The sequence below is a fragment of the Sebastes umbrosus genome, chromosome 23 (assembly GCF_015220745.1).
Source record: "Sebastes umbrosus isolate fSebUmb1 chromosome 23, fSebUmb1.pri, whole genome shotgun sequence".
Lineage (NCBI taxonomy): Eukaryota > Metazoa > Chordata > Actinopteri > Perciformes > Sebastidae > Sebastes > Sebastes umbrosus.
Genome location: NC_051291.1, coordinates 9,562,151 through 9,572,988, shown reverse-complemented (window position 1 = coordinate 9,572,988; position 10,838 = coordinate 9,562,151). Strand labels below are relative to the sequence as shown.

Below are 10,838 nucleotides of genomic sequence, written 5' to 3'. Positions count from 1 at the left end.
TAATATAAAACAGGAACATCCTGTCCTCAACTGACATTTTTTCCTTGGAAAAATGACTTAAATGGTCAACTTGACTCCGATAAATACCATCCCACATGACCAAAATCATCAAAATGCCCCAAAATATTTCTCCCTCTGGAATATTTATAATAGCATCAAGACAGTTGATACCAAGATAACATTATCTATATAAAAATAGCTGCATGTGTGTCCTTCTATGGCTATAAAATACCGTCTAAATTCAGCATGTTTGACAGAATACTGATGCATCTCAAAAACAGAAGCGAGGCGACCAGCAGAGGGCGGCACATGCTTCTTAAACATTAAACATCTCAGCAGGCATACAATATTTTCCACTTCACCTTCACAGTGACTCCCTCCTTCAAATAAAAAGCACATTTAAAAAAAGAAATCATCTTCCATTTTAGCATTAACTGAAAAAAAATCCACTCTTTAAATGCTGTGAAAGACGGGCAACGTTTATTGTATAACATGAACCCCTCCACACCTGTAGGCTGAATCATCTCCGCGTTTAAAAATGTGTCATCATCTCGAGGTCATGACCACACCATGGATGTGATATATATTTAGCTTTTGTTGGTGGATGGATGGATGGATGTTATAAATTGGTTTCCTTTTAATTAACACCACAGAGGAGGTGGAGAGGAAATCAATCGTTGCCAGTTGTCAGTGGTCCAGATTGATCCTCTGTGGGGTCAGATCACGGTGATCTCTCTCACACCTCCACAACGGGGTCTCAATCACAACTCAGGGGAGTCATTCTGCAAACTGTGTCAGGCTTAGAAACAAGATACAGAGTGACAGACGTCACTTTTAAGAGTAAATGATGCAGAGATGCATGGATGACAGTTCTTTTTCTTTGCGTTTCCACGACTGAGAGTCAACTGAAAATATGTGCTCTGTATTCGGAGGTGAGCATGAGTCTGTCGAGTGTGTGCAGAAAGAGGAGGGCTCAGAGGGGAGGGAGAGAGAGAGAGAGAGAGAGAGAGAGAGAGAGAGAGAGAGAATACACTACTGAAAGCAGAGATGTGAGTGTAACAGAGAGAGAGAGAGAGAGAGAGAGAGATCCAAGGACAGACGGCACTGAGGGGAGGGGAAATAACACACTCTGTCACACCTACTCCACAGCCTCACACTGCCTCTGTAACAGACAGATCTTGACATTGTGAAGATGCATGTCTACATCAGAGGAGCATCCAGGACAGGACGATAGAGACAAATACATGTCAAGGACTACAAAAAGAGAGAGAGAGAGCAGCAAGCCCAGAGGGAAGGACATTTCAGAAAGGGCAGAACAGGGTGGAAGAGGCAAACAACTGCAGGTTTATTCTGTTGCTGCTTAAAAACCAGCAATCATTAAAAAAAGCTGCCTTTTGCACACGGACATCCACTCTGTCTCTTGCTGCTTTCTAAGAGGTTATAGTCTCCGTGCTTGTGTGTACAGCACCAGAACTGCTTTACAGTCCGAGACCATGAGCGAGACGAAGAAAGGTGATCTAGCCATCCGGGATAAAGCCATCCTGCACCAGCAGAGGCGTCTGAAGCAGGCCACCCAGTTCTCACACAAGGACTCCGCTGACCTCCTGCCCCTGGACGGGCTGAAGAGACTGGGCACGTCCAAAGACCTGGTGAGTGGACTGAACGAGCGCTTGAGACAATCAGGTCATGATGTACTTGATTGGAGAGACTGTTACACGTGTGTGTTGCCAGGTGCTTTGCAGGGTTGCGTTTGAGTGGAAGTCAAAATTGTACGGTATCCAGTAGCACTGATTTAGCACGGCACTTCTGTGACATTGTCGGACTCATGATAGACACTTGCAGTCATCTACCTTGTTAAAATCTGGTGCTTACATTACCCACAATGCAACTTGACTGCTTACAGTTCAGTCGGAGATTTGGGTGTGTGAGCTAGTAGCTGCTAATGTAGCCCTCGAGCTGTCAGAGATGAGGAGCTGACTGTCTGGTAACCGCACTTCTCTCTAACGCCACACCTCCAGATTTTTTTCCTCCATTTTCAAACTTGTAGTCTTCAGACCAGTCGGCAAACTCCAGGTCTGAAAAGTGAAGCCAATGCTGAAGTGCCTTAAACTTGCATTCTTTCTAACAGCCAGCAGGGGGCGACTCCTCTGGTTGCAAAAAGAAGTCTGATTGTATAGAAGTCTATGAGAAAATTAGCCGACTTCTCACTTGATTTATTACCTCAGTAAACATTGTAAACATGAGTTTATGGTCTCAATATCTAGTTTCAAGTCTTCTTCGATACAGCGTGATGTTCATTTAGTAAATTATAGTCCCATTTAGAGTCAAATAGACCATAAAGCAGGGGATGCTTAAGGGTGTGGCTACCTTGTGATTGACAGGTCGCTACCACGGCGTTGTTCGGTCTGGGAGTTGTCCGTGTTTTTGTCTTAGAACTATAACCGTTTCACAGTGTGTTTTCACTTCATGAAAGTTAATTGTAATATTTTGGTCGAATAAAAAATCAGTGTTCGGTTTTACTTGGCTCCACCCTCTTGTGTCACTTCTGGTTGCAAAGAAACAAAACGGCGACGGCCAATATGCCGAACTCGAGGATTGAAAACCGCAGTCCACAAACCAATGGGTGACGTCACGGTGACTGCAACCACTTCCTTTATACAGTCTATGACTTCAGCCCCAATCAACGCCAACTCAAGTGACATCACTTGAGGTAATTCATCAGATTTTACTCAGCTCCCTCTGGAACCCCAAAACACTTCATACAACTTGTTTTCACATATGGAGTAGTACTCCCCAACACACCAAATCGGTGTGGGAGAGCTGCAACTGACCATTATTGTCATTATTGATTAATCAGCCGAAAATCTGCTTGATTAATGGATTAATCCTTTAGTCTATTAAGTCAGAAAATAGTAAAAGAAATGTCTATGCCAGAGTCGAAGGTGACAAACAGGTGAAAAACTAAAATATATTCAGCTTACAATGATATCAAAACAGAGAAAAGCAGCAAATCTTCACACTGAAGATTGTCGTTTTTTGCTTAAGCAAGAATCTGATACATTTTCTGTTGATGATTGATTAATTGACCAATGGTTTTGGCTGCTATTTGACTCCTAATATACAAGTATGAGCACCATTTCCTGCACTTATGCACTACTTTATGTACTGTATGCCATTAAGCGCAGCCTTGAAAGGGAAACTCATCATCGAAAGGGTCATGAAAGATTCAGAGTTTTGCACTTTGCATAGAGGAGGGAAACGTCAAGTCGAAGCCTGTTACTGTGCAACGCTCTCAAACAGAGAGAGAGAGATGTCGTTATACTTTCAGGAACGTATACAAGGATGAAAGACATCTCCAACCTCTTCACTTCCTCTTCCTCCAGAAGCCTCAGAAACCGAAGCTGATATACACTCAGGAGGAACTCCCTGTAATAATCTCAACAATTTATTACTCCACGTCTCCTGTGACACAGTTCTGGTTTCATGGCGGCTTCCCAGATTCCCCAGAGCTCTCCAAGAACCTCGACACAATCACTCTGGCACCTCGGAGCAGCACTAGCAGCGCTCTGTGAATATGATGCATTTATGTCTGCCAGCTTTCAATACCAACATTTGCTGCTAGAAAAATATTCTACCCTCCTCGTCTTCTTTGACTGAGTCACTTTTTCTGTAATATAATGGCAGATATGTTTTCTCTCTCTTCCCTCCTTTATCGACCCTTCGCGCCTGAGGTAACATAAAATAAAATTGCAAGTCTGGAAGTAATAAGTTGATGTTATTTGAGGTATAAATACACATTTCTCTGTTGCTAGTGGCATTGGTGCAGACTGACATATCTTAACAACTATTTGATGGATTGCCATGAAAATTGGCACAAACATTCATGGTCCTCAGAGGATGAATCGTAGTGACTTTTGTGATCGCCTGACTTTCTCTCTAGCGCCGCCCTCAGGTTGACATTTGTGGTTTTGAGTTAAATATCTCAACAAATATTATAGATTGCTATAAAATATGATACAGACTTTCATGTCCCCCTCAGGATTCATTTGTAATAACTTTGGTGATCCGCTGATCTTCCATCTAGCGCCATCATCAGGCCAAAATTTCATCGTGTCCAATACTTTGGTTTACCTCTAAAAAACGCAAAATGAATGGCAATACCACTAACCTCAGCTGTACTTTGTGTTCAGTGCCAATTGGCAAATGTTAGCATGCTTAAGACGCTGAACTAAGATGGTGAACGTGGTAAACATTATAGTGCTAATTATAGTAAATGTTGCATCCTTAAAGATGTTATTCTTTAATCTTTAAGCTTATATTTTATGCACACAAGTTATTTTTCTTTGGAAGCTTTTTTGTGACATCTCAAAGACTTTTTCTTTGTTGTTATATATCATTGTGAAATAAATATTTCAGTTTTTTACTGTTGGTCGGACACAACAAGCAATTTGAAGATGTCACCTTGTTTAGTGCTAATTAGCAAATATTCGCTTGCTAAACTCCAGAGCCGTGGTTTAGCATCCTAAAACATAATATTCTTTTATCTTGTTCGCACAAGATAATATTTTATGCACAGAAAGTTATTATCTTTGGAAACTTTTGTGACATTTAATGGACTTTTTCTGTTGATCATTGTAAAATAAATCTTTAAGTTTTTTTTTTTTTTACTGCTGGTCGGACACACAATTTGAAGACGTCACGTTGGGAACTTTTTTTGACATTTAATACACAAATCAGTCAATTAATCAAAAAATAATCAACAAATTGTTTGACTAAGTGAATAACCGTTAGTTTCAGCCCTAACTACATTAATTCCATTAAAAGAAGCAGTTGTATGGAAGATGGATCGTGTTGCGAATTTGCACACAAATGGTTATAAAAATATATAATATTTTGTGACTTGGGGGGCTCCGTACTAAACCAAAACTGCACGCTATTAAAGATAAAATGAAAAAAATAATCTAAGTCAAGATAATAGTCCCCAAAACTCTATTAGATTCAAGGAGTGTAATGTTCAACTCAGCCTGGGCCTGAACCTGCAGGGGCCTGAAAACCCTCTTATCATAATACCAATTATCTTCTCCTTGAAGACGGAGTGAAGCTCATCGCGGTAGTTATCTAAAACACAATTTGTGGCGCAGATGTGGCCACGGGGAGCACAGCACGATTTGCATGGCATCTGTAACAAGTGATTTTCGATGTTGGGAACTTGATGGGGGGAGCGCAAATTGCCAGCAGTCCTCATTCATGCCTGTATCTATTCTCTGCAGACAGCCAGCTCCATCATTCAGCCTCTGAATAGACACTAAATGAAAAGAAAAGCATGATGTGTTTCTGAGGTGGCCGAACCCTCGCAGACAAAAGATGAGATCATCTGGATAAGGCTGTCACAGACGTTTGTTCGTCTGTAGGACGCCTGACTACAAACCAGGCTCTGTGTTTTTACGTTTTCAAGTTATATCATAGTATTATTATCCAATTACTGCTGAAGAATGACTGTTTTCTTTTTGGCTTAAACAAAAGGTCATATCTTGAATGTCAGACGCTGAACTTTAACAAGAAATGATCATTTAAAAAGAAATCACATGATTCATCACTATAGAAGCTGGCGTTTCAATTAAGACGAAGAAGATATCTCAGTTTTGCTAAAGAACGTACAGTAGATGTAGTCATTTTTGAAATCTACTTCATAAATCCATGAATAAATTGTATTGCTTCAGTCCATTAATTGAATAGTTGATCAACTACAGATTAATATGACAATTGTGATCATCAATTAAGTCATTTTTCAAGCAAAAATGCCAAATATTTGCTCATTCAACCTTCTCAAATGTGAAGATTTGCTGCTTTTCTTTGTTTCATATCATTCAATTTGAATATCTTTGGGATTTTAGATGAAAAAAAGCCATCTGAAAATGTCACTTTGCGCTCTGAGAAACTGTCATGGGCATTTCTTCTATTTTCTCTAACATTTTAGACAAGCATCGTCAAATACTAGATTTTTAGTTGGTGTTTTTCACTTTTAAAGCTAGAGTGAAGATACTGGCATCATATGAAACTATAAAACCTAAGGAATCCATTGGTACCAACCACAATTTTGGTGAGGACAAACTGTAATGTCCATGTTCAAAGGGGTCCCTTGAGCTCTGACCTCCAGATATGTGAATGAAAATGGGTTCTATGGGTACCCACGAGTCTCCCCTTTACAGACATGCCCACTTTATGATAATCACATGCAGTTTGGGGCAAGTCATAGTCAAGTCAGCACACTGACACACTGACAGCTGTTTTGCCTGTTGGGCTGCAGTTTGCCATGTTATGATTTGAGCATATTCTTTATGCTAGATGCAGTACCTGTGAGGGTTTCTGGACAATATCTATCATTGTTTTGTGTTGTTAATTGATTTCCAATAATAAATATTTACATACATTTGCACAAAGCAGCATATTTACCCACTCCCATGTTGATTAAATACTTGACAAATCTCCCTTTAAGGTACATTTTGAACGGATAAAAAACGTGCGATTAATTGTCGATTAATCTCGTTTAACTATGGATAATCACGTGATTAATTGCGGTTAAATATTTCAATCGTTGACAGCCTTTATTGCCCTGGAATGGACATTTTTCATTATTTTCTGACATTTTATAGACCAAACAACAAATTGATTAATCTAGAAATTGTCAGATTAATTGATAATGAGTGTATGCTAAGCTAAGCTAATTGCCTCCTGGCTCCAGCTCATACTTAACACAGAGATATATGAAAGTGATATCAATCTACTCATCTAACTCTCTGCAAGAAAGCGAATTAGCGAGTTCTCCAATTCAAATTGGTCTACTGCCACAGAATCAATAAAAATGTTGGATCATTTTAGTTTTTCAAGTGTGTTTTTTTACACACACTAACATTTTGGCTGTAACCTCGTTGTTCTTCCTCTTAATTTCTGCTATCTGGCCAGGGCCTGTCCAGTGTGTAATTCAGCAGCAGAGCCGGTTACATAAGAGTGAATTTGTTTTGCTGCTCTTTAGCCCGAGGTCTTCTCACTCTCAGCAGCAGCATCACTCCAGCCATGTTGTGCTGCAGAGTAAAAGAGGAGCGGTGAGCATGAAAAGGGCAAAATGCAGCGCTCTAACGCAGAGCGATGGAGGGGAAGGGAAGAGACGGCAGGAGATGGGGTCATGGAGGACGCACGGTTTACTGGGGCTCTCTTATGTAACACAGTGCAGAGCTTTGAGTAGTGTGAGATGTAAGAGGAGTGAGCAGGAGGGAATGAGAGGATATGATGTGTGTGTGTGTGTATGTGTTTGGGGGGTTGGAAACATCTGAGCCCAGTTACATTAACACCTGAGCTCAACATGGAGCAAGTAATTGTGTAACCACCGTGTTATCTCACTGTTTTCTACTGTACACACTCAACATTTGTTCCCCAAAGCTGCACCGACATGGAGATAAATGTAGAAGAGGACACATGACTTTAGAGCAGCAAAATTACCCCAATCGGACGTTTTAAAGGGCAATACCATCATTTCTGTGTTGAAGCTTCCTACATATATTCAATTATTTTTTATTTCTACTAAATTAAATTAAATTAAATTAAATTAAATCAAATTAAATTAAATTAAATTAAATTAAATTAAATTAAATCAAATTAAATTAAATTAAATATTTTGTTATATTTTATTAATTTATTTTATTAATTTGTTCCCCAGAATTTGTCAGGTTAGAAAAGCCTTTTGCAAAGCATTTAGGTCATCAAACTCTTTAGTGAAACTCATATAATTTTTTAAAATTATTTTGGCAGGCTGCTTTTGAAGAAAGGTTGATCTTAATGCTGGAAGAAAGATGAATTTAGAGCAGCAAAATTACCCCAATCGGATGTTTTAAAGGGAAATACCATAATTCTGTGTTGAAGCTTCCTACATATATTCAGTTATTTTTTATTTCTTTTAAATAAAATAAAATAAAATAAAATAAAGATAAATTAAATTAAATTAAATTAAATATTTGTATATTTTAATTTATTTTATTAATTTATTCCCCAGAATTTGTCAGGTTAGAAAAGCCTTTTGCAAAGCATTCAAGTCATCAAACTCTTTAGTGAAACTCCTACAAATTTAATTATTTTCGGCAGGCTGCTCTTGAACTAAGGTTGAGCTTAATTCTGTCTTTAAAGTGTCATTCAACAACAAAACAACCCACAAGCATTTTTTCACTTACCTCTACTCCCTCTAAAACCCCCCAAATGTTCTTGTTTGTGTACGGATTAAACAAACAAGACTTAACATGTTAATTAGTGAGCTTTAGGTGCTGGTAAGCGGATTAAATTCCTTACCTTTACACAGAGCCAGGCTAGCTGTTTTCCCTTGTTTACAGTTTTTATGCTAAACTAAGCTAAGCTGCTGTTACCTTTACCTCACAGATGTGACAGTAGTCTGCAAGAAATGTCATATCATGACATGTCAGCTAATTTGTATACTGAAAAGACTTCAAAAATTCACATAAAACAATAAATCCTTATAATTTTGTCAACATATATGGTTTTAAAATGGGTAAAATGTAAAAGTAAGATAAACATATTGATTGTAGGAAGCTTCAACACAAGTATAGTGTCCTTTATAATCTTATATTGGTGTAATTGTGCTGCACACACCTACAGTACTGTATCCTGCTGCTGCTGCAAAGCCTCTTTCTTCTCCTCCCTGCAGCTTAACTGTCCGTTTGCTCATGTTCCCCTCTTACAGATGAGTGAGTCAGAAACCTCTGTGTGCGTGTGTGTGTGTGTGTAAGTGAAGGCCTGTCTAATCGAGGGATTGGAGTCTCCAGGTACTTTCTGAGGATGATCAGAAGCTACACAACTGGGTTTGGATGTAGAACTGTAGCACAGAAGAAGCTGATGGATGGAAAAACAGTGAGCAGCACCTTTACTGTGTGCATTAAACCGACACGGTCTCACGGGAAGGCGTATAAATACCACAACATTATGTTTTTGTCAAACCAGAATTTTGTGAACTTTTTGATCTCCTGTCGTTTCAAAAAGCCATGAATTTGTACGAGCAGCTGGTGCACAACAACCCATCTCATCCTGGAACAGGTTTTTATATTTATATGCATCCTGATTCACTCTCTGAACTCAATTGTTTACGATTTATTTTTTCCCAGAAGGCAAAGTAGCACTTCAAAGTGAGGAGCAAACGCGACAATGTCACTCAGCGTGATCGCCGGGCTCTCGGGAGTTCGCCTCTTCCTGTTCCCTCCAAAAACAAACGGCGATAAATAAATCGGGTTCAGATGCAGAGTGTATTATTAGCTGCGGGACAATTAGGTGGGCTGGAGAGAGGTTAGTGTGAACCTGTCTCTCTCTGTGTCATCTGGAGCCGTGGATGGGCGGCAACACTTCCTCAGCTGCTCCCTCAGAGCCGTGTAGGAAGACAGGAGGCTAAAAATACCCGACAAAAACAAAAACGACACAACAACCCCAACAACCGAGGACAGAACGCATGGTACTGAGAAAGAGAGGAAGAAGGAGGAAGAGTGGGTTTGTTTGTGACACCTCAGCCTCCAAAGTGGCTCCTAATGTCATTTTGACATTTTAATTATAATTGATAGCAAAAGTCCAAAATCCGTCCATAGATAATCACAATTAATCGCACATTTTTATCTGTAAAAAAAGTACCTTAAAGGGAGATTTGTCAAGTATTTAATGCTCTTATCAACATGGGAGTGGAGAAATATGCTGCTTTATGCAAATTGCGATTTTTACCTCGTAACAGGTATTCAGTTTTAAAGCTAGAATGAAGATACTGTTATCATATGAAACTAGAAAAACTAAGGAATCTATTGGTACCAACCATGTCATACTAGCTTGTCTTGAAGAAGGTTAAATAACGCTCCAAACTTACTCTAAATTTTGGTGAGGAAAAACTGGTTTGGCCATCTTCAAAGGGGTCCCTTGACCTCTGACCTCCAGATATGTGAATGAAAATGGGTTCTATGGGTACCCACGAGTCTCCCCTTTACAGACATGCCCACTTTATGATAATCACATGCAGTTTAGGGCAAGTCATAGTCAAGTCAGCACACTGACACACTGACAGCTGTTGTTGCCTGTTGGGCTGCAGTTTGCCATGTTATGATTTGAGCCAATTTTTTATGCTAAATGCAGTACCTGTGAGGGTTTCTGGACAATATCTGTCATTGTTTGGTGTTGATAATTAATCTCCTATAATAAATATATACATACATTTGCATAAAGCAGCATATTTGCCCACTCCCATGTTGATAAGAGTATTAAATACTTGACAAATCTCCCTTTAAGGTACAGATTAAAAATGTGCGATTAATTTAAAATACTTTAATCGTTTGACAGCCCTACATTAAACGTATCCGTGGTTTGCAGAAAGGTACACATTTTTCCTGGCGACTGGGCTGTTAAATGAAGAGAATGTTTTTTTCGTTATTTATCGCCACCTTAACACATATTTACTTCCTCTAGTAACGAGCCTTTTAAATGATCTAGAAAGGGAAATAAAAACGAATGACTGTAAAGGAGGCTTCAATTAATCAACTAGTGTTTTCAGCTCTTGTAATTACATTAAAACATCATGCTTATTTTAGGCAATGAGCAGTGAATGAACCACGTATTGATTATAGAAGTAGTGGTTGCTGCACTAATCGATTAATGAACTAATTATTCAGCCTCTCTAATGGGATCAGCGGCACTATCGGAGACCACATCTGTTTCATCACACTGACTAATTACTTTTTATTTACTGGAGTTTTGCATGAAATTTTTGTTTCACGCAGGATTTAGCGAAGAGACAGAAAAGCAAAGGA

General features: G+C 39.1%; 1 protein-coding gene across 2 annotated transcripts in view; it reads left to right on the top strand.

Annotated features, from left to right (window-relative positions):
- Positions 1-1,057: 1,057 nt before the first annotated feature.
- The window catches only part of nrip2 (nuclear receptor interacting protein 2), a 32,375-nt gene continuing 22,594 nt past the window's right edge, over positions 1,058-10,838 (top strand). The window contains exon 1 of one of the 2 annotated variants that reach the window (XM_037759805.1): positions 1,058-1,649. In XM_037759805.1, the coding sequence (XP_037615733.1) occupies positions 1,494-1,649 (156 nt within the window). In that variant the 5' untranslated portion in view covers positions 1,058-1,493. The remainder of the gene's footprint in view (positions 1,650-10,838) is intronic. The other variant, XM_037759804.1, reaches the window with a different exon arrangement.